The sequence below is a fragment of the Mastigoproctus giganteus genome, chromosome 9 (genome assembly GCF_048544385.1).
Source record: "Mastigoproctus giganteus isolate SK-2022 chromosome 9, ASM4854438v1, whole genome shotgun sequence".
In the NCBI taxonomy this organism is placed as follows: Eukaryota; Metazoa; Arthropoda; class Arachnida; order Uropygi; family Thelyphonidae; genus Mastigoproctus; species Mastigoproctus giganteus.
The window spans coordinates 59,642,553-59,667,987 of record NC_143583.1 but is presented as its reverse complement, the minus strand read 5'-3'; the positions used below and the strand labels follow the sequence as shown (position 1 = coordinate 59,667,987).

At 41.4% G+C, this 25,435-nt stretch overlaps 1 protein-coding gene across 1 annotated transcript in view; it reads right to left on the bottom strand.

The window, feature by feature from the left end:
• Nucleotides 1-25,435, bottom strand: part of Pdk (pyruvate dehydrogenase kinase) — a 218,202-nt gene that overhangs the window by 161,402 nt on the left and 31,365 nt on the right. The window contains exon 3 of the mRNA XM_090381828.1: nucleotides 12,091-12,162. Within this exon, the coding sequence (XP_090237954.1) occupies nucleotides 12,091-12,162 (72 nt within the window). The remainder of the gene's footprint in view (nucleotides 1-12,090; nucleotides 12,163-25,435) is intronic.

Below are 25,435 nucleotides of genomic sequence, written 5' to 3'. Positions count from 1 at the left end.
GCATGTATAAGCATTTTTTTTAATGGAACACACAAATTGCAACGAACACAATTTGCACAGAGTAACAAGTTTAGGAAGCTTAAAAAAAAAAAAGGAATGAAGAGAAGATTCTGAAATTTTATTTATGTTTTTTATACGATTGAAGATTTCAGTAAAGAGGGAACACACTTCACCATAATAACGTAAAAAACCACACAATTCCAGCTATCGGTATTTTCGCAAATGCAGTAACATCCAGTTTACTAGCCGTTTGTAATTGCTTGTAGTAACAGAAAAACCCAATAAACCAGAAAGTGTAAATTGTTTTTATGTTTTATGGTAGTATCCTCCAGAAATGTGCTTTAGAAAAATATTACAAAAGCATTCAAAATTGGTTTTTATAACAGAACATATGATAATGATGAAAGTTTGGTGCATTTTAATGATTTGAATTGGTAACTAATACAATTTACACTTTAAAAACGACCTTTTAGAGTTATATAGCGAAAATTTCAACCTCCAAGGTCGTGGAATGAATTACCAAAAAAAAAACAATGTGATATCAGTTCCACATTACAATGGAACGGATTAATATCTTAAAGGGGGATACATACGTGGTTTGAAATGCAATATTTATGAATGTTTAACATTAATTTTTTGCAATTAATGTTCGTATTTTCGATTTGGTTGATACTTGGAAAAAAAAAAAAAAAAAAAACTCGTAAATCCGGGAACTCGTAAAGCGGGAATTACCTGTGTGTGTATATGTATATATATATATATATATATATATATATATATTGTAAAGTTAAACAAGTTATAATGAAAGAAATAAGAAGAAAATAAAGATAAAATTAGTATTGTGAATCAGTAGCAGCAATTATACATATTCCACTAAATGTTGCATAAAATAAACTAAATTAAAATTTATGCCAGTAGCATGGCAAAAAAAAAAAATTATTGAAATTAAATCGAAGTCATGACTCAGACCAGAGCAGTAAAGCAAAAGGCTCAAGCTAATGGGAGTGTTGTGGCTCAGGAGAGAACTGAGGGGGGCAGTTGTCCTCTGACTCACAGCCTTATAAAATGCACTGTTTGCTTGATGTTTGCAGAGCAATCGGGTACGGGACATGATATTGCCATGGGGGTTGTCGTTGTGTGTGCACGATGTACGGAGTGTAAAGAAATCAGGCGACAACTCGGCATTAGCATTAGTAGAGACATTTGATGCAAGCAAGCTCAGCATTGTTCAGCATTCTTCAAGCTCAGAGAGCTTGAAGGACAGGGTGGATGCCCTCGAAGGATCTAAATTGAGGGGCCCATCAAGCTCTCAGCTGCCCACATCAAAAAAGAGCTTACACTTTGTCATCAAAAAACACAGCGGCAACCCCGAAGGCAGAATGTGCTGGTCCCACAGGAACTAGTAGTTGTTGGTGACTATTGTTAGGGAAACGGGAAACATGCTTTGTAAAGAGGATAGGTGGAACAGGACCAGGGTATGTCTGCCAGGGGCAAAGGTTGATAACATTGTAGAGCGGATATCATCTTTTAAGGCACAAAAGGTTATATTGTTGTACACGTTGGCACTAATGATATTAAGAGTAGAAGACTAGCAGAATTACTTAACAAGTACGGGTCACTGTTGAAAAAAAGCCGCGAATTAGGGTTGAATTTGAAAGTGTCTGCAATTCTGCCCAAACACGATAGGAGAGAGTATATGATGAGAGCCTTGTCGATCAATTCACCCCTGGAAAGATTGTGCAAGGCTCAAGGGATAGAATTTTTTTCAGCCTGGTCTGTACTTGTTAACAGAAGAGACTGCTTCTACAGGGATAGGATACACTTAAATAGAAAGGTTGCAAGAATATTTGCTGATGCTATCGAGGCAGTGTTAAGGTGGGTCAGAAAACTGCTAGCTTGAGGGGATAGAAGGACTAACAGATTAACAGTAGCCACTGGCAGAGGTGAGAGTGATTCTTGTACTGCTTCTATTGGAATGAGCAGCAGCCTGGAAAACAAGATGCAGGATATTTCAGAGACTGCTGAGGGTCATTGTGGTACAAGTAAATACATGGGTTGTGTTAGTGTAGCTAAGAATAGGAACAGGTACATGTATACTGACATGTACACTGGCATGTACACCAATTCCAGGAGTTTGGTAAATAAATTTGATGAATCTGAGGTATTTCTCAAAACATCAAAGGCAAATATTGTTGGGATATCAGAGACGTGGTGTCACAGAGATATAAGGAATGCAGAACTGGAATTTGGGGAGTACAATGTGTACAGAAAGGATAGACAGGATACAAAGGGAGGAGGGATTATGCTATTAGTTAAGAAACACATAAAATCCAAGGAAGTGAAGCCAGTCGACATCGCTGGACAGTGCAGTGTCGAGTCAGTTTGGTGTGACATAAGCATTGGGAGATCAAAATTGAGAGTAGGAGTGTGCTATAGGCCTAATGACTCTGATGCGTATGATAAGAAACTGTACAGGGAAATAGAGTGGGCCAGTAAATCAGAGTCTTACAATAGAGGATTTTAATTTCCCACATATTGACTGGAATTTGTGGGTTGGTCACTCACACACACACACTAGCAAGGCTTTTGTGGATTTATTGGATAATTGTTTTCTACATCAGCATGTTCGGGAGGCAACTAGAGGAAGTAATACTCTTGATCTGATTATCAGTAGTGATTCTTCATGCATAAAGAATCTGCAGATAAAGGACCACTAGGTGGCAGTGATCACAGTGTGCTGAAGTGGGATTTACTCAAAGAGGTAACTACCATCAGGGGTAAAGGGAAGGGTTTTTGCTTTCGTAAAGGTGACTACGATGGTCTGAGACAGTATTTAAATTCTATACAGTAGGACAAACTGATGATGTTACCAACAGCAAATTCAAAATGAGAAGCATTCAAAGATCTTATCTTGGAAGCTACTAGGCTTTACATACCAACTAAGAAATGTTGTACTAGGTTTAGGCATGAATGGATGTCAGATGAACTAATTAGACATGTGACAGAGAAGATAAATGCATGGGATACATATCAATTAACATGTGACACAGAAGTCTATGATAGATATAAGCTGGTATGTAACCAAGTCACAAAGGAGATTAGGCAGGCAAAGGCAGATTATGAGAAATCCTTGGCAAAGGATGCAAAGAAAAACAGAAAAGAGTTCTTTACCTACGTAAACTCTAGAAGGAAAGGGATGAATCAGATTGGCCCATTGGATATCGATGGTTCAAAAGTTGAGGATCCTGCTCAGGTGGCTAAAAAATTAAATGAGTATTTAGTATCTACCTTCACACGTGAGGAGTTATTCAGGAAGGAGAATTCCAGAGGTGAAGTAAACTCTGGCAGTGAGCTAAATAATTTTGTAATAACTGAGAGGAAAGTGGAAGAGAAATTGTTGAGGATAAACATAAAAAAAGACACCTGGGGTGGATGGGATCTATCCAGTTATATTAAAGGAGGCAGCAAAGGAAGTAAGCAAACCCTTAGCCATAATTATGAGAGCTTCCTTGGACTCAGGGGAGGTACCCATAGACTGGAGATGTGCAAATGTGACCCCAATTCACAAAGGAGGATCAAAGGCTGACACAAGCAATTATAGACTTGGGAGTTTAACTTCTGCTTCGGAAAAATTAATGGAAGCACTGGGTAAAGAAGCACTGCAGGATCATCTAGACAAGTCTTCAGTTATAACTCAGACACAGCATGATTTTATTAAGGGAAAGTCTTGCCTGACCAATTTGATTGGATACCATGATGCAGTCACAAAAGAACTGGATGCAGGGAATAACTTTGATATTATATATTTGGCTCTTAGAAAGGCTTTTGATACTGTTGCACATGGAAGACTGCTGCACAAATTGGAGCAGTGCAGTATTGGAGACAAATTGCTACTATGGATAAAGGGATAGTTCAGGGGTAGAAGACAGAGTGGTAATCAATGGACACTACTCATCGTGGACTAATTAGAATTAGCATTAGTAAAGGCATATATGATGCAAGAAAGCAAGCTTCTACAGCATCAGCCAGGAAAAAAAAAAAAAAAAACTTCCACTTCACCCCTCCGTTCGTTTGAAATACCTGTCGAGCTGAGCCTTATATTTATTTAGGCTATCAATTTTCACAAGGGATAGAAGTCTGTTCCACCAACCAACTACCCGCTGGCTAAGGGCAAATTTCTGCACATCTAACCTACTTCTGTCTTTCCTCAATTTGAATTTATGCCCTCTCAGGTGATTATTCTGAGCAAGAGGCAGAATCCCATCAGCATTGAGCATGCTCAAACCATTCAAGGCTTTATACACCTCTATCAGATCACCTCGCCGGTGCCTAGTCTCCAGACACTAATTTGAAAAACTTAAGAATTTCTTTGTAAGAGCAACCCTTTGTTCCCTTTATTATCCTTGTTGCCCTTCTCTGTACTCGTTCCAGCAACTCTACATCCTTCTTGAAATGAGGCCTCCAGACCTGTATACAGTACTCGAGGTGTGGCCTGACCATTGACTTATACAAGGGAATAATCACCTCCTTATCCCTGCTAGAAAAATTCCTGTATATCATTGATAAGACACCATGAGATACTCTTGCAGCCTGTCTGCACTTCTCAGAGAACTTCATATCTGCCTGCACAATTACCCCAAGGTCCTTTTCATTCTCTACCACTGTCAGTTTAGTAACACAGAGTTGATACATTGCTCTGGGGTTGCTGTTTCCCCATCTGTAGTACTTTACATTTGTCAATGTTAAACTTCATTTGCCACTTCTCAGCCTATATGATCAACCTTTCCAGATCCTGTTGCAGCAGCATAGCGTCAGTAGTGCCTTTAACAACCCTGCCAACTTTTGTATCGTCTGCAAACTTTTACATTAAGCTTGATATACCATCATCAATATTATTTATAAATACAGAAAACAATAATGGACCCAACACTGAACCCTGAGGGACTCCACTAATAACATTAGTCCACGATGAGCAGTGTCCATTGATTACCACACTCTGTCTCCCCCTCAACCACCCCCTTTATCCATAGCAGCAATTTACCTCCAATGCCACACTGCTCCAGTTCTTTTGTGACTACATCATAGTATACAATCAAATTGGTCAAGCAAGACTTCCCCTTAACAAAACCATGCTGTGTCCAAGCTATAACTGAAGTCTTGTCTAGATGATCCTTCAGTGCTTCTTTAACCAGTGCCTCCATTAATTTTCCTGGATCAGAAGTTAAACTCACAGGTCTATAATTACTTGTGTCAGCCTTAGATCCTCCTTTGTGAATTGGGGTCACATTTGCACATCTCCAGTCTATGGGTGCCTCCCCTGAGTCCAAGGAAGCTCTCATAATTATGGCTAAGGGTTTGCTTACTTCCTTTGCTGCCTCCTTTAATATAACAATAGATCCTATCCACCCGAGGTGCCTTTCTTGTGTTTATCTTCAACAATTTGTCCTCCACTTTACTCTCAGTTATTACAAGATTATCTAGCTTACTGCCAGAGTTGAATACACCTCTGGCATTCCCCTCGCTGAATAACTCCTGATGTGTGAATGTCGATGCAAAATATTCATTTAGTTTGTTAGCTACCTGAGCAAGATCATCAACAATTCAACCATCAATATCAGGGGACAAATCTGATTCATCCCCTTCCTTCTAGAGTTTACATAAGTAAAGAACTCTTTGCTGTTATTCTTTGCATCCCATGCCAAAGATTGCTCGTAATCTGCCTTCGCCTGCCTAACCACCTTGGTTACAGATCAACTGATATCTATCATAGGCTTCAGTGTCACGTATTAATTTATATGTATCCCATGCATATTTTTCTCTGCCATATGTCTGATTAGTCCATCTGACATCCATTTAGGCCTAAACCTTGAACAATATTTCTTAGTTGGTATGTAAAGCCTAGTAGCTTCCAAGATAAGTTCTTTGAATGCTTCCCATTTTGAATTTGCAGTTGGTAACATCATCAGTTAGTCCCACTGTATAGAATTTAAATACTGTCTCAGACCATTAGCATTAGCATTAGTAGAGGCATTTGATGCAAGAAAGCAAGCTTATGCAGCATCAGCCAAAAAAAAAAAAAAAAAAACCCCACTTCCACTTCACCCCTCTGTTCGTTCAAAATACCTGTCCAGCTGAGCCTTAAACTTATTTAGGCTATCAACCTCCACCACAAGGGATGGCAGTCTGTTCCACCAACCAACCACCCGCTGGCTAAAGGCAAATTTCCGCACGTCTATCCTACATCTGTCTTTCCTCAATTTGAATTTATGCCCTCTCAGGTGATTTTTCTGAGCTAGAGGAAGAATCCCATCAGCATTGAGCATGCTTAAACCATTCAAGGCTTTATACACCTCTATCAGATCACCTCGCTGGTGCCTAGTCTCCAGACACTGTAATTTGCAAAACTTAAGCCTTTCTTCGTAAGAGCACCCCTTTGTTCCATTCACTAATCTTGTTGCCCTTCTCTGTACTCGTTCCAGCAGCTCTACATCCTTCTTGAAATGAGGCCTCCAGACCTGTATACAGTACCCTAGGTGTGGCCTGACCATTGCCTTATACAATGGAATAATCACCTCCTTATCCCTGCTGGAAAAATTCCTGTATATCATTGACAATACTCCATGAGCTACTCTTGCAGCCCGTCTGCACTGCTCAGAGAACTTCATATCTGCCTGCACAATCACCCCCAAGTCCCTTTCATTCTCTACCACTGTCAGTGTAGTACCACAGAGTTGATACGTTGCTCTGGGGTTGCTGTTTCCCATGTGTAGTACTTTACATTTGTCAATGTTAAACTTCATTTGCCACCTCTCAGCCCATCTGCTCAACCTTTCCAGATCCTGTTGCAGCAGCATAGTGTCAGTAGTGTCCTTGACAACCCTGCCAACCTTTGTATCATCTGCAAACTTGGACGTTAAGCTTGATATACCATCATCAGTATCATTTATAAATACAGAAAACAATAATGGACCCAACACTGAGCCCTGAGGGACTCCACTAATAACATTAGTCCACGATGAGCAGTGTCCATTGATTACCACTCTCTGTCTTCTCCCACTCAACCACCCCTTTATCCATAGCAGCAATTTGCCTCCAATGTCACACTGCTCCAATTTGTGTAGCAGTCTTCCATGTGCAACAGTATCAAAAGCCTTTCTAAGATCCAAGTATATAATATCAAAGTTATTCCCTGCATCCAGTTCTTTTGTGACTGCATCATAGTATCCAATCAAGTTGGTCAGGCAAGACTTCCCCTTAACAAAACCATGCTGTGTCTGAGCTATAACTGAAGTCTTGTCTAAATGATCATGCAGTGCTTCTTTAACCAGTGCCTCCATTAATTTTCCTGGAACAGAAGTTAAGCTCACAGGTCTATAATTACTTGTGTCAGCCTTTGATCCTCCTTTGTGAATTGGGGTCACATTTGCACATTTCCAGTCTATGGGTACCTCCCCTGAGTCCAAGGAAGCTCTCATAATTATGGCTAAGGGTTTGCTTACTTCCTTTGCTGCCTCCTTTAATATAACTGGATAGATCTCATCCACCCCGGGTGCCTTTCTCGTGTTTATCTTCAACAGTATCTCCTCCACTTTACTCCCAGTTATTTCAAGATTCTGTAGCTTACTGCCAGAGTTGAATACACCTCTGGCATTCCCCTTGCTGAATAACTCCTCATGTGTGAATGTCGATGCAAAATATTCATTTAGTTTGTTAGCTACCTGAGCAGGATCATCAACACTTGACCCATCAATATCAAGTGGACCAATCTGATTCATCCCCTTCCTTCTAGAGTTTAAATAAGTAAAGAACTCTTTGCTGTTTTTCTTTGCATCCCTTGCCAAGGATTTCTCGTAATCTGCCTTCGCCTGCCTGACCTCCTTTGTAACTTGGTTGCATATCAACTTGTATCTATCATAGGCTTCTGTGTCATGTGTTAATTTGTAAGTATCCCATGCATTTTTCTTCTCTGCCATATGCCTCATTAGTTCATCTGACATCCATTTTGGCCTAAACCTTGAACAATATTTCTTAGTTGGTATGTAAAGCCTAGTAGCTTCCAAGATAAGTTCTTTGAATACTTCCCATTTTGAATTTGCTGTTGGTAACATCATCAGTTGGTCCCACTGTATAGAATTTAAATACTGTCTCAGTCCATCGTAGTCGCCTTTACGGAAGCAATAACCCTTCCCTTTACCCCTAATGGTAGTTACCTCTTTCAGTAAATCCCACTTCAGCACACTGTGATCACTGCCACCTAGTGGTTCATTTATCTGCAGATTCTTAATGCATGAAGAATCACTGCTGATAATAAAATCAAGAGTATTACTCCCTCTAGTTGCCTCCTGAACATGCTGATGTAGAAAACAATCATCCAATAAATCCACAAAAGCCCTGCTAGTGTGTGAGTAACCAGCCCCCAAATTCCAGTCAATATCTGGGAAATTAAAATCTCCCATTATAAGACTCTCTGATTTACTGGCCCACTCTATTTCCCTGTACAGTTCCTTATTATACTCATCAGAGTCATTAGGCCTATAGCACACTCCTACTCTCAATTTTGATCTCCCAATGCTTATGTCACACCAAACTGACTCCACACTGCACTGTCCAGCGATGTCGACTGGCTTCACTTCCTTGGTTTTTATGTGTTTCTTAACTAATAGCATAACACCTCCCCCCTTCCTATCCTGTCTATCCTTTCTGTAGACGTTGTACTCCCCAAATTGCAGTTCTGCATCCCTTATATCTGTGTGACACCACGTCTCTGATATCCCAACAATATCTGCCTTTGATGTTTTGAGCAATACCTCAAATTCATCAAATTTATTTACTAAACTCCTAGCATTGGTGTACACGCAAGTATACCTGCACCTGTTTCTATTCTTAGCTACCCTAACACAACCCATGTGTTTATTTGTACCGCAATGGCTCCCAGCAGTCTCTGAAATACCATGCATCTTGTTTTTCAGGCTTCTGCTCATTCTAATAGAAGCAGTGCAAGAATCTCTTTCACCTCTGCCAGTGGCTACTGTCAATCTATTGGTCTTTGTTTCCCCCCAAGCTAGCAGTTTTCCGACCCACCTAACACTGCCTCGATAGCATCAGCAAATATTCTTGCACCCTTTCTATTTAAGTGTATCCCATCCCTGTAGAAGCAATCTCTCCTGTTAACAAGTACAGTCCAGGCTGAAAAAAATTCTACCCCTATTTCCCCTATTCTACACCATCGTAGTCGCCTTTACAAAAGCAATAACCCTTCCCTTTACCCCTAATGGAAGTTACCTCTTTGAGTAAATCCCACTTCAGCACACTGTGATTACTGCCACCTAGGGGTTCCTCTATCTGCAGATTCTTAATGCATGAAGAATCACTACTGATAATCAAATCAAGAGTATTACTTCCTCTAGTTACCTCCCGAACATGCTGATATAGAAAACAATTATCCAATAAATCCACAAAAGCCTTGCTAGTGTGTGTGACCAACCCACAAATTGCTGTCAATATCTGGGAAATTAAAATCCCCCATTATAAGACTCTCTGATTTACAGGCCCACTCTATTTCCCTGTACAGTTTCTTATTATACACATCAGAGTCATTAGGCCTATAGCACACTCCTCTCTCAATTTTGATCTCCCATTGCTTATGTCACACCAAACTGACTCGACACTGCACTGTCCAGCAATGTCGACTGGCTTCACTTCCTTGGATTTTATGTGTTTCTTAACTAATAGCATAACCCCTCCTCCCTTCCTATCCTGTCTATCCTTTCTGTAGACGTTGTACTCCCCAAATTCCAGTTTCTGCATTCCTTATATCTGTGTGACACCACGTCTCTGATATCCCAACAATATCTGCCTTTGATGCTTTGAGCAATACCTCAAATTCATCAAATTTATTTACGAAACTCCTAGCATTGGTGTACATGCAAGTATACGTGCATCTGTTCTTTTTCTTAGCTACCCTAACACAACCCATGTGTTTACTTGTACCGCAATGACTTCCAGCAGTCTCTGAAATATCCTGCATCTTGTTTTGCAGGCTTCTGCTCATTCCAATAGAAGCAATGCAAGAATCACTTTCATCTCTGCCAGTGGCTACTTTTAATCTATTAGTCCTTGTATCCTACCCAATCTAGCAGTTTTCTGCCCCACCTAACACTGCCTCAATAGCATCAGCAATGTTATTAGTGTTATTAATGTTATTAGTGGCGTCCCTCAGGGTTCTGTGTTGGTTCCATTGTTGTTTTCTGTATTTATAAATGATATTGATGATTGTATATCAAGCTTAATGTCCAAGTTTGTAGACGATACAAAGGTTGGCAGGGTTGCTAAGGACACTACTGATGCTATGCTGCTGCAACAGGTTCTGGAAAGGCTGAGCAGATGGGCTGAGAGGTGGCAAATGAAGTTTAATATTGTCAAATGTAAAGTACTACATATGGGATACAGCAACCCCAGAGCAATGTATCAACTCTGTGATACTACACTGACAGTGGTAGAGAATGAAAAGGACCTGTGAGTAATTGTGCAGGCAGATGTGAAGTTCTCTGAGCAGTGCATACAGGCTGCAAGAGTAGCTCATGGTGTCTTGTCAATGATATACAGGAATTTTTCTAGCAGGGATAAGGAGGTGATTATTCCCTTGTATAAGGCAATGGTCAGGCCACACCTTGAGTACTGTATACAGGTCTGGAGGCCTCATTTCAAGAAGGATGTAGAGCTGCTGGAATGAGTACAGAGAAGGGCAACAAGGTTAGTGAACGGAACGAAGGGTTGCTCTTACGAAGAAAGGCTTAAGTTTTGCAAATTATAGTAGTCTGGAGACTGGGCACCGGTGAGGTGATCTCATAGAGGTGTACAAAGCCTTGAATGGTTTGAGCATGCTCAATGCTGATGGGATACTGCCTCTTGCTCAGAATAATCACCTGAGAGGGCATAAATTCAAATTGAGGAAAGACAGAAATAGGATAGATGTGTGGAAATTTGTCTTTAGCCAGCGGGTAGTTGGTTGCTGGAACAGACTTGCATCCCTTGTTGTGGAAGTTGATAGCCTAAATATATTTAAGGCTCAGCTGGACAGGTATTTTGAACGAACTGAGGGATGAAGTGGAAGGGTTTTTTTTTTTTTTTTTTTTGGCTGATGCTGCATAAGCTTGCTTTCTTGCATCATATGCCTCTACTAATGCTAATGCTAGTAACATGGCCTTGACAACGTCCCCTGCATACACACTACTCGGATCCCCTCCAGTCACTATCTGGCAGAGTAAAGGCAGCGAGATTATACCCTAGCTGATCTGGAAGCCTCCTAGAGAGTTACCAACAGGTTCGATCCAGTGTACTAACTTGCAGCCAGCATGCAAACACAGTTTTAGAGCTGTACCCTCGAAATGTAAAGAACATTGGATCTCACCATGATGTCCATCATAACCTCAAAAGCCATCAATCATACTGCATGATGGAAGAGATGGGGGAGGATTTACCGGAGCTTTGCTCTGGGGACTAAACATTGGTTCCATCACTTTCAACCAATAACAAAGTGGTGGTATTGCACCAGTTGATGAAAGTCATCTACCACTTAGTATTATCTGGTAATACAGAGGTGCAGCATTCCTCCGTGTGGTGTGGACGCCACACCTCGACCCCTGCTTACGTTGGTTTGCACCTGGATCGTCACCTACAATGTGCAAGGTGCTATATTTCAGGACTTGCACATGGGGGTTATACCCAGGGTTACTAACAGTCCCACCATCGTGAAGGTGCAAGCAGAGGATTTGGCTGACACAGACAGACCAGACTTCACCGCAAATAGGTCCACTTGACTTGAGTGTCACCCGAATATCAGTTCCATCAGTGTTTTAGACTCAGAGGTAGCAAGCACAGCTTGGCATATCTGAGAGAATGTCGGCAACACTCTCAATGAGCTAGGTAATACAAAGCACGCACAGAAATTTGGAATTTAATTTAAATCTCACAGATGAATTTACTGTTTAATACTTGACCTCCTTAGTATTTAAAAAGAATTATCAGAACAATTATAAATAGTGTAACCTAATAAAAAATATTCTTCACGTAATATTTCAGTATCAATACCTTTGAAAAATGGTTCTGTCACTTTCACTAACACTTTCATATTCTAGTAACTCTTCAAAACTTGCTTTATACCTAAAAAAAAAGTAAATATACAAAAAACCTTTTGTTTTAACAAAGTCTTCATATATTCTTTAAAAGTCATAACACAAGAAACTGCAGTCTGTTTGAAATAGCAACACTATTATTCTACATATTAGTAAACCAGGGTTTATTATTATTGGTAGCCTATTCAGAAATATACTGAGGCAGTGTATTTCTATGCAGAAATATACTGCCTCAGTATATTTCCCATTATCTCAACCAAGGCAGTATATTTCTATTCAGAAATATACTGCCTTGGTTGAGATAATGGGAAATTACTGAAAGTTATACAGAAAATGCTAGAACTAATTAAATATCCATTTGGAAAATTCCTGGAGAAAGCAGTGGGGGGTTGGCAACTTCCACAGAGAGCTTGAAGAGAAGGCAGCTGCCCATTTGGACCCTTCATTATCTTGGTTCAGTCTGCATAAGAACCCCAGAGGCTCACATCTGGTGAGTATGGGCTTGGCACACCCAGGGTCCTGAGCTGGATATCATCATTCTCTTTCTTGGTGATTCCCTTTTGACTCTCTCTCTCTCTCAGGGTAACTCGGGAATTTTTTTTTTTTTTTTGGCTGGTGCAGCATAAGCCTCAGGATTCCTTGCACCATATAGCTAATAATAATAATAATAATAATAATAACAAGCTTGAGGTTTCTGCACAGAATTTTGTTGCTCTCTTGCTGGAAGGTTGGTTTAGCTCGATGCAGCCACCTGTTTGTCATTCTGAGGGCCTCTTACTCATGTTTTTATACAGACCATGTACCTGTGTGCTTGTCTTGAAGAGTGGATGTGCTTTGTGGCCCATGCCAACTATTTGAAGGAAAAGGTGAAGCAGCTATATGCCAAGCTCCAGCGATTGATTTGGCTATAAAGGGGAGGGGCTCCAGCGATTGATTTGGCTATAAAGGGGAGGGCCCTCTGCCTCCTCTATGACAACATCTATATTCTAATCATGACTTATGCATGATTAGGGGCTTGGTGAGGGAGAGCCACCATCAGTGCACTTTGCAAATCCCTTCTTTCTGTGCAAAGATTTGCTCTTTTGGGTGTCACCAAGACCTGTAGAAACAGTCACTACTGAGACTCTGTCTGTTGGCAGGGAAACTTCCTGCCAGCCTGCTGGTAGTGAGGTCTAGCCTACTGTATGCCTTAAAGGAAGGGATTCCTAGAGAAATTTTGGGCATCCAGTTGGGCAGTTGGCCGATGGCAGGATTTTGTCATCTGAATGGAGACGTACCTGGGATAACTTGACACAATTTCGCAAGTCAAGTGAAAAAATTCTGAGAAAGGAATGCAGTTAAACACTTTCTAACCCTCTGTTCAAGCTGCTGACCAGAGGCTTCAGCCATGAAAATAATGGAGTTAATAGTAATGAAGTAATACAAGTTCATCTTGATAGGTATGGAGCTATAAGGCAGTCCTGGTATGGATTTGTTGGTCATGCCTGACCAATCTAATTAGCTAGTGTGAACTTATCACAAAGGAATTGGATGAAAAAAATAATTTTGAAATACCAAAATTATTACTGTACCAAACTCAGCATAGTTGATAATGGAAAAGACTTAGAGGTAACTGTACAGTCTGATACGAAGTTCAGTGATCAGTGTAGACAGGCTGCTGTACATTTCACAAAGTGTTGTCATTTGTATACAAGAATGTTTCTTACAAGGATAAAGATGTGGTTATCCCACTATATTAAGTAATAGTTAGGCTACATCTTGAATATTGCATGCAAATTTGTAAACCTGGTTTTAGAGAGTACTTAGATATTTTGGGTAGGATACGGAGAAGAGCACTGAGATTACGTGCAGGCACAAATGAGCATTCCTGATAATTAAGAGGTTCTGTAAATTATAGAATCTGGAAAATAGGTAATGTGTGGTGACATAATTGAGATATTGAAAGCAGAGCAAATTAAAAAGTATAGCAAAGTAAATGCTGAGGATATCTTTACTCTTTCTGAGAGGACATGCAAAGGAACATAAATTTAAATTGAGAAATGGTGGTTATAGAATATTTCACAAAGATGCAGTACTTTGCATTTGTCAATGTTAAACTTCAGTTGCCACCTCCCAGCCCATCTGCCTGACTTTCTAGATCCTGTTACAGTAGCGTACTGTCATTAACAACTCTGCCAACCTTCGTATTGTCTACAAATTTGAACGTTAAGCCTGATATATCTTCATCGATATCATTGATAAATATAGAAAACCATGGGCCCAACACTGAATCCTGTGAGACTCAAATAATAACATTAGTCCACAAAGAGCAGTGCCCATTGATTACCACTGTCTGTCCTCCCACTCAACCATAGCAGCAACTTGCCCTTATTGCCATTCTGTTCCAAACAGAACAGCAGCCTTTGCTGTGCAACAGTATCAAAAGCTGATAAGTACGCAGTGGCGTACTTATCAGCTGAAGACATTTTATAGTGGCGTACTTATCAGCTGAAGACATTTTTTTATCTCATGACGCTAGAGAGGTAAAACTTACTGATGTTATGCCTGTCTCCTCTCTTTTTTTGTAATTTTATAATTTTGAAATTTTTTAAAATTGCATGCTTTTGTAATTTTTCCTGCGCATGAGATAAAAAAATTGAATAAATACAATAAATAATTCTATTTACATGTTCGTCGAACATTTTTTTTTTGATTCAGTCAATTCAGCGAGCACAGTTGTGAGTGTGCTGCACAAGCATGGGGGAAATTCCCCGACTAACGTAAAATCCAACAGAATCGTTTCGTGGAACAAAACTCTTACGTAAGTCAGGGAGTTCCTGTATTTGTACATGTGAATGTAAATACAAAATACTCATTCACTTTGTCAGCTACATGAGCCAGATCATCAACAGTCAAACCATCGATATTAAGTGGACCAATCTGATTCATCCCCTTCCTTCTAGAGTTTATATAAGTAAAGAAGTCTTTGATGTCTTTCATTGCATCCTTTGCCAAAGATTTCTCGTAATCTGCCTTTGCTTGCCTAACCTCCTTTGTGACTTCGTTACAGACTAGCTTACATCAACCACAGGCTTCTGTGCTGCATTATTATTTATAGATATTCCATGCATTCTTTTTCTTCTCTGCCACGAGTCTAATTAGTTCATCTTACATCCATATAGGCCTAAATCTTTAACAATATTTCTTAGTTGGTATGAAAACCCTAGTAGCTTCCAAGATGAATGCTTCCCATTTAGAATTTGCTAAATGAGAATTTGGTAACATCATCAGTTGATCACACTGTATAGAATTTAAAATCTGCCTGAGACCACTGTAGTCACTTGTACAAATGAATTTAATGAATTTTTTCTTGTAGTTACATCTTTAAGTAAATCCCACTTTAATACACTATGATCTCTGCTACATAGTGGTTCCTTTATCTGCACATTCTTAATGCACGAAGCATTAGCATTCATGCATGCATGAACCATTATTAGCATTCTTAATGCATTTTTAATGCATATTAGCATTAGCATTAGTGGAGGCATATGATGGAAGAAACAAAGCTCATCCAGCATCGAGAGAAAAATAAAAAAAAAAATTTTCCCCATTTCATCCATCCATTCACTCTAACATTTGTCCAGTTCTTGCTTGAACTTCTTTAAGCTATCAACATTCACAATGACATATGGAAGTTTGTTCCAACAATCAACTACCCACAAGAAAGGCACCTAGGGTGGATGGAATCTATCCAGTTCTATTAAAGGTGGCGGCAAAGGAAGTAAGCAAACCTTTAGCCATAATTATGAGAGAGCTTCCCTGGACTCAGGGGAGGTACCCATAGACTGGAAATGTGTAAATGTGACCCCAATTCACAAAGGAGGATCAAAGGCTGACACAAGTAATTATAGACCTGTGAGCTTAACTTCTGTTCCAAGGAAATTAATGGAGGCACAGCATTGCAGGATCATCTAGACAAGACTTCAGTTATAGCTCGGACACAGCATGGGTTTGTTAAGGGGAAGTCTTGTCTGACTAATTTGATTGGATACTATGATGTAGTCACAAAGGAACTGGATGCAAAGAATAACTTTAATATCATATATCTGGATCTTAGAAAAGCCTTTGATACTGTTGCACATGGAAGACTGCTGCACAAATTGGAGCAGTGTGGTATTGGAGGCAAATTGCTGCTATGGATAAAGGGATGGTTGAGTGGGAGAAGACAGAGAGTGGTAATCAATGGACACTGCTTTTCGTGGACTAATGTTATTAGTGGAGTCCCTCAGGGTTCAGTGTTGGGTCCATTGTTGTTTTCTGTATTTATAAATTATATTGATGATGGTATATCAGGCTTAATGTCCAAGCTTGCAGACGATACGAAGGTTGGCAGGGTTGTTAATGACACTAATGACAGTACACTGCTACAACAGGATCTAGAAAAGTTGGGCAGATGGGCCGAGAGATGGCAAATGAAGTTTAACATTGACAAATGTAAAGTACTATATATGGGAAACAGTAATCCCAGAGTAACATATCAACTGTGTGGTGCCACGCTGACAGTGGTGGAGAATGAAAAGGACCTGGGTGTAATTGTGCAGACAGATATGAAGTTTTCTGAGCAGTGCAGACAGTCTGCAAGAGTAGCTCATGGTGTCTTGTCAATGATATACAGGAATTTTTCTAGCAAGGGATAAGGAGGTGATTATCCCCTTGTATAAGGCAATGGTCAGACCACACCTTCAGTACTGTATACAGGTCTGGAGGCCTCATTTTAAGAAGGATGTAGGACTAGGCACCTGTGAGGTGATCTGATTGAGGTGTATAGAGACTTGAATGGTTTGAGCATTCTCAATGCTGATGGGATTCTTCCTCTTGCTTAGAATAATCGCCTGAGAGGGCATAAATTCAAATTGAGGAAAGATGATTGTAGGCTAGATGTGTGGAAGTTTGCCTTTAGCCAGCAGGTGGTTGATTGCTGGAACAAACTTCCATCTGTCGTTGTAAAAGTTGATAGCTTAAATAGATTCAAGGCAGAACTTGACAAACATCATATGCCTCTACTAATACTAACATCTGGGGCGAGTGGATGGGTGAAATAAGGTTTTTTTTTTTTTTTTTGGCTGATGCTATATAAGCTTGCTTTCTTGCATCACGTGCCTTTGCTAATGCTAATTAAATTCCACATTAGTACACTGTGATCTTTTACCTACAGATTCTCAACATATGAAGAATCACTGCTGAGAAACAGATCAAGAGTACTGCTTCCTCTTGATGCCCCTCCAATATGCTGCCTTAGAAAAAAAGTTATCCAAGAAACCCACAAAAGTCCTGCTCATGTGTGAGTGGCCAATCCACAAATTCCACTCAACATCTGGAAAGTTAAAATCCATCATTATGAGACATTCTGATTTGCTGGCCCACTCTATTTCCCTGTATAACTGTTTTGTATACTCATCACAGTCATAACACACTCCTACTCTCAATTTTGTTTTTCTAGTGCTTATATCACACCAAATTGACTCAATGTTGCACTAGTCACCCAAGTCAACTAGATGGCTGCCTTAGATTTAATATTCTTCTTAATTAAGAGCATAACCCTACAATTTGCTTGTTTCTTGAGGCCCCTCAGTAGGCCTTGCAACTACTTACACTTTGCTGTCCAGATGGCTGCATGTTTGACAGAAGCAGCGCAGTAATCACTTTCACCCCTGCCTGTGGCTCCTGTTAATCTGTTTTAGTCTTTGTATCTCCCCTGAAGCTAGCAGTTTTTTGACTCAAATAACATTTGTGGTCCAGGGTGATTCACCTGAACATCCAATCACCCCGAAGCTTCTAGCATAGCCTTGTGCCTTGGAGGAGTGAGTGTACTGTTCTTGGAATAAATCCTGCAATGTCCTACTCATCCATGATTATCCTGATTTCATTGGTTACATTTGTTCTTGCAATAAATCCTGCAATGTCCTACTCATCCATAATTATCCTGATTTCATTGTCCTACTCATCCACGATTATCCTGATTTCATTGGCTCTTGAACGCTGTACAACATCATCCGCTATAACCTGAAATCTGCCAACTGGGACCTTTTTGTCTCAGCTTCCTGATGATAATATTGCCTCCCTTGCTTCTGTCCCGGCCACTGACCGGCTAAATAATTTGACAAAGATCACGCTTGTGACCAAGCTATCAAAGAGGGGAACCCCCCATCACAGAACTCTTCCATGGTGGTGTCCAGAATTGGACCATCTCCACAGGGCTGTTCAATCCTCCCGGAAAGACTTCCAACATGCCAGGGCCTCTTTGCTCGAGCCTGAGAATGATGCCTGTACAGAAGCATATAGGATCCTGAGAAACCGATACACCAACCTTATTAGAATTAAGAATCTTGGTGCACCCTTGTCTCTTCTACAGGAAACAGCAACCCATGGGGACCTGTTTACCGTGTCATAACTGACAAGCTCACAGGGGAGAAATCAACTGACGATCACTCCTGCAGGCACTATGACTTGCTCCTGGGATGCCACAGTCAACAAGATCTTGGACCACCTTCTCCCTGAGGATGAGCAGCCCTCTTCAGCACATCAAATAGAAATATGCACCCACAATCAGTACAACCCACTAACTGAACAACCATTTTCCAGAGAAGAGCTGTTTATCACCTTAGCAAAAATGAAAGACAGGAGGTTCCCTGGGCCTGACCTAGTTGAGGTAGAAGTCCTAAAGAAACTGGCAGAAACCCACGCAAATACTGCTCTCCCAAGATCATATCACCCAATCACCCCACTGTCTATCTTCAGAAAAGTCCTTAAGCAACTCCTCCTTTGTCTCTCAACCCACTACAAGACTCATAACCTCAGCTCCACCAGCTAATTTGGCTTCAAGGCTGGCTGCAGTACCGGTGATGCAATCTATCATCTTATCCAAGCTGCCAACGCTACAGAGGAGAAATATTTCCTTACCATGTCACCACAGTCTTCAACTAGACTACCTCACCCTGTCACATTGGCAGGGCGAGGTATTCTAGTTGTCACTAAAGGTTGCTTGCAGGGTTCAGCCCTTGGACTGTTCCTTTGGTCGGTTGTTCTGGATGAATTCCTCACCTTAGATCTTGGGCAGGTAGGGGTGCTTAGCATTTGCTGACAGCCTTGTCCTCACCATTTGGGCAGACTCTAGACGTCTCCTTGAAGATTGAGCTAACATTGCTATTGGCCTCCTCTCCAAATGGATTGAAGAATGCAAACTCTCCAAAACAGCAGACAAAACCAAGGCTATTTTGTTAAAGGGAAAACTTGACATTAGGCACCCCCCCTGGTATTAAGATTAGTGGCACAACCATTCATTTAGTCACTGAGTTAAAATATCTTGGAATTATTATTGACAGCACCCTCACTATTACTCCACACCAACTCTGCCTTTGTGAAAAGGATCACACACAAGGACTGGGCCTCCATAGTCATTCCCTCACCCTGCTCTACAAGGCCCCTTTTCTTGCCTATCATTTGTTATGGGGCTGGTGCCTGGGCTTACAGGGCAACACTTGTCAGGAATTCAAAGAAGCTACAATCAATACAATGTATCATACTCCTCACCATCTCTAGGGCATGCTGTACTGTTAGTACTCCTGCCCTCCAGGTCTTGGTGGGCAGGAGTACCTTGATCTGGAGGTTATCCGAAGCAGGCTATCCTACTGTCTTAAGAGAGGTATTCCAACCACTATCCTAAATTACAGAGTGAACTTGGCAATTGACTCAAAAATTGAAAAAAGAAACACCTCAAATCACTTTTATCAGATTTGGCAAGTGCGTTGGGATTCCACTCCTAGAGGTCTTGTTACAAAGATTCATTCCCCAAATAACCTTCACCAGGCCTAAGCCTCCCACCTGGTTTGCCCCTGGTCTCTTTATCTCCTTCATTCTCACTGGCCATGGCTCACTAAATACCAAATTTGAACTTGGCATCACTGGGATCCTCACTGCTGCTGTGAGCTCCCAGAAAGCTGGGAGCATATTTTGTACAAACTATGAAGACTCCAGAGCACGTCTTACTACATCCACGAGAGGGCTTCCATCTGGACAAGAGCACTTTTTCCTCACTGACCAGAACAGTTTCATTGTGCTCTCAGAGTTCACCCAGAAGTGTTACTGACAGGCAATGTGGGATCCCACAAGGGACCTGCCCCCACAGCACCCACAACACAGTTGTGTTGTTCAGAAGAACAACACAACCCTACACTTGCACATTCTGGCCTTTACAGGGAACCGTATATATCACAGAGTACTATATGGAGTTGGGGAGCCCCCAGTGCTGCTAGACAATAAACACTAAGTCACTAAGCACTGGGACGGCACTGGTGTTCGTGGCTCTGACACGTTCCCACCATTCAGCTTTGATTTCAGCAGGCTCCTCAGTCTCTGATCATATTCCTGTCAGGTAGGCTTTGATCTCATTGGGTTCTCACTAGTGAGCCAGCATCAAACTGAAACATTTGTAGGTCTCTCTCTATCATGGCTTCAATCCCTTCACTGGTCTTCAGCTGGTAGTTTTGGCCAAACAGAGTTCCTTGATGCAATCCATGGGTCTTGCATTTATCTAGATTAAATTGCACCCTGATGTCAATGCTGAACCCTTTGGTGATCTAAAGCAGTTGTTGGAGTTGATTCTTGGTTGCAGCATACATTTGTTGTCATCCATGTACATCAGGTAAGAGAGGATGTACAGGTTCTTCCTCCCTTCTTTTAGGGTATATCCATACTTGCTGTTATTGAGCACAGTGGACAGTGAGTTGGGTGCTAGACAGAACATAGTGGGCTCAGGGCTGATCTCTCTCAGGAGAGGAATCTCTCCTGAGAGAGAGAGAGAGATCAGTCTGGTTGTGATGTTCTCAACCCTGATGGTGATCCACCATTTTGCCATGGTTGTTTCTAGGACATGTTTCAGTTTCGGGTTGACTTTATAGATCTTCAGTGTCTCTCTATCAGCCAGCTATGGGGCACAGAGTTTAAGACCGTGTAGTAGTCAAAGTAGGCTGTGTATAGGTTACAGTGTGCTTGTTGTAGGCTTGCTCCATAACTGCCACATCAATGGTCAAATTGCTCCTTGCATCCTTTGCTCATCTACTTACCTCCTTTCTGCTGCTTGGCCATGATGTTCTGATATCTTCTTAGTTATGCAGCTGGTCAGGATCTTGTACATTATCACATACATCAACACATTATTATTATTGTTTCTCTCATTATTTTTCCCTAATTGGAGCTTTGACCTCATGACGGGTACTGCTAACAAGTGCACAGGGTGGTTATGTCTGGTATTACTGTTGGTCGAGGAACTCTGATTATTATTATTAGCCAAGCTCAGGACCCTGGGTGTGTCAAGTCCATACTCACCAGATGTGAGCCCCCTACAAGTGTTCAAGGATTGAAACTTTCTGGAGTTTCTTGTAGGCGTTTGATGGGCTGCTAGGCTGTTATGTAGGGTCTTTGGCACCATACCAGTGGTTGACACGATGATTAAGATGGTTGTTACTTCTTGCACATGCCACATCTCTTTGATCTCCTGTCTTAGATTCATGTACTTCCTGATTTTTTTCTCATGGGCTTTCTGCAGGTTGCCAGTGTGGGAACTGCTATGTCAATCCGATAGGTAGCCTTTTCCTTTTTGTCCACAAGGTTTTATATCCAGTCTGTTGTGGGGGTTTGTCTTATCCGTTATTATGGTGTAGTTCCAGTATGGTCTGTGGATTGGGGTCTCTAGTACTATCTGGGGTTCGTACTTGTACTATGGTACACTTTCTTTGATCAACTTATATTTCCTCACAAGCTTCTGATGTATTATCCTGGCTACCTGGTCATGTCTACGAGTGCACTCAGCCTGGGTAATCACCTGCATCCCACAGCGATGTATTGGATCGTTTCTGAGGTCATGCGGCATCGCTGATGTATCATCTGGCACTCCGGGCTCCTTGGCAATGTATTTTCTATAGTTTCTGGCATTGATTACTTAACTATTATTATAATTAGTAATAATAATAATAATAATAATGTTAATAATAATTATTATTACTATTATTACTCATTATTTCTCCCTGATTAGGGATTCCACCTCGTGATGAGTATTACTACCAAGTACACAGGGTGGTTGTTGTTATGTCTGGTGTTACTGTTGGTCAAGGAACTCTCTGACTATCCTACAGGGGTTTAGGATTGTGACTTTCTAGAGTTCCTTATAGGTGTTCACTGGGAGACCTATTGCTGCTAGGCTGTTATGTAGGGTCTTTGGCACCATACTCGTGGTTGACACGATGATCGGGATAGTCGTAACTTGTTGCATATGCCACATTTCTTTGATCTCCTGTCTTAGGTTCGTGTACTTCCCGATTTTTTCTCCATGGGTTTTCTGCAGGTTGCCAGTATTGGGTACTGCTATGTCAATCAGATAGGTAGCCTTTTCCTTCTTGTCCACAAGGGTTATGTCCGTTCTGTTGTGTGGGTGTTGTTGTTTTGGTGTTTATTGGCGCATCGACAACGGAGATCATAGTGCGCCAGTTCATTGCTGTTGTGTGGGATTGTCTTCTCCGTTATTATGGCTGGTCCCAGTACAGCTTATAGGTTGGGGTCTCTAGTACTGCTGGGGTTCGTACTTGTAGTACAGTACACTTTCTTTGATCAACTGGTATTTCTTTGCTAGCTTATGATGTATTATCCTGAATACCTGGTCATGCCTACGAGTGTACTCATTCTGGGTGATCACCTGGCAGCCTGCGGTGATGCATTGGATCGTTTCTGAGGCCAAGTGGCATCGTCAACATGTGTCATTGGATACTCCGGGCTCCTTGGCAATGTATTTTCTATAGTTTCTAGTGTTGATTACCTGGTCTTGGATGGCGAGCACGAATCCTTCAGTCTCAGGGAAGAGCATCCTGCTCATGAGCCATGCATTGGAAGCAATTTTATCTATGTGATCTTGATGGAGATAATTTAGTGTTTGCCATGGCCATCTCTCTGCCCATCTTTCTAGCTTCGTTTGTGCCTCCTGGTTGGGAGGGGACTCCTTGCTTAGGTTGAGTAGGGTATACTGCTTGTCTATCTTCCTTATGGCCTGGTGGAGTGCTGCTGTGTACTTCTGGAAGTAATCCTTCAGGTTAGCAATCGCTGTTTTCTGTTGCTCAATGAGGCCTATCAAGCCCCTTCCTCCTTCTTTCTGAGCAATTGTCAGTCTCTCCACGGCTGACTTCAGGTGGTGTTGGCAGCTCTTGATCATCATTGTCCTTGTCTTTCTCATGATATCCTCCAGCTTGGTGTTAGTCCAATCTATGACCCCGAAGGAATACGTTAGTACTAGAACTGCATAGGTGTTTATGGCTTTAACTTGTGTTCCCTCCGTTCAGCTTTGCTTTCAGCAGATTTCTGAGTCTCTAATGGTATTTTTCGGTCAGGCAGGCCTTAATTTCCTTGTGCTGTAACTGCTGAGCTTGTATCATCCCAAGTATTTGTAGGCCTCTCCCTCTGCCATAGCTTTGATCTCTTTACCAGTCTGCAGCTGGTAGTTTCGGTTGACTAATTTTCCCTGGGGCAATCAGTGGGTCTTGCATTTGTCTAGACCAAATTCCATTATAATTAGTAATAATAATTATTATTATTACAGTATCAGCCAAAAAAAAAAAATCGTATTTAATGAAAACACTTGGCTCCACATAATCTGAAGTTTTATTTATTGCATCATTAGTTGATGCATTCTAACGCAACATTATTTCATCAGTTCATGTGAGTGTTTCTTGTCAAAAACACTCACATGGACTGATGAAACTATATCCGCAATAAGGCCTCTAAGGTTGGGATTATTCATACCACAAATTTAAACATATATACCAACCGTTTATAACTGATTTAATAATAAAATAAAATGATACAAAAGACTGTAAAATAATATTTACAAAAAATATGATTATTTACAAAAAACTAATTTACAACAAAAATAAAATAAAATAAAATAAGTAAATAAGTTAAAATGCATTAAAATATAAATTTAAAATTGACAAAAAACACTATTAAAGCTTTCGGAGGTGTCTACCTCCTTCCTCAGCAATAATGAATATTTAAGCGACACATCCTTAAGTACCAGGTTCACGGCACACATGGATGACCAGGCGCATACTCGGTATTCCTTTCACTTGTACCAGAACCGGAAGTGGTCTGGGGACGTGGAAAACTAAAACATTTATCTCTGGCAAAAACCACCGCCTCAAAAAGGGGGTGAAGCCTAACTCCCCTGTCTCTGTTCATGCTATTGTTGCCAGAGGATCCAATCCACAGACTTTCCAGCCACTTGCGGTCCCAGAATCTATGCGCCCAGCAAGGATGACAGCGTTGTCGGGGGAGATTTCGTGTTGTTTTTCCCAATAGTGCTCGGCAATGGCGGATTTACTGAGCTCTGCGGTCCATATCACTCTTGAATGTTCCCCCAGACAGTCCTTGAGACACCGTCCTGTCTCCCCCACGTAACATTCTCCACAATCCGGGCATGTGATCTCATATACGACCCCACTACTAGAATCCTAGTAATGGGGTCTTTGACCTGTGACACTACTGTGTGCAACCTCCAGCCCGGGAGCTGCACACAGCGTGTCTGAAAGTTGCAAAGCATCCTCGAAATGCGATCCGACAGGCCTGGATAGCAGGGAAACATAGACTGTGGTAAGCGGTACAGGCGGAACTACCCGATTGGGCTCTTCCTCTCTATTGTATTTATCAATGACCCTCTGGGGGTAACCGCACCTCATAAGATCCGTCATTATTTGCCTAATTTCCTTCTCCCTCTCCTCAGAGGTGCTGCAATGTGTCCTCACCCTACCCAAAAGTGCTCTGGCCACACTATTTTTATGTTGGGCAGTCTGTACCATCCTATAATGTGTGTACTGGACCCTACACATTGGTTTCCTATAAACCTATGTTCCCTACTATCCGGGCCTGTCGGATCGCATTGCAAGGATGCTTTGCGACTTTCAGACACGCTGTGTGCAGCTCCCAGACCGGAGGTTGCACACAGTAGTGTCACAGGTCAAAGACGCCATTACTAGGGATTCTAGTAGTGGGGTCGTATATGAGATCACATGCCCGGATTGTAGGGAATGTTACGTGGGGGAGACAGGACAGCGTCTCAAGGACTGTCTGGGGGAACATTCAAGAGTGATATGGACCGCAGAGCTCAATAAATCCGCCATTGCCAAGCACTATTGGGAAAAACAACACCAGATCTCCCCCGACAACGCTGTCATCCTTGACCGGGCGCATAGATTATGGGACCGCAAGTGGCTGGAAAGTCTGTG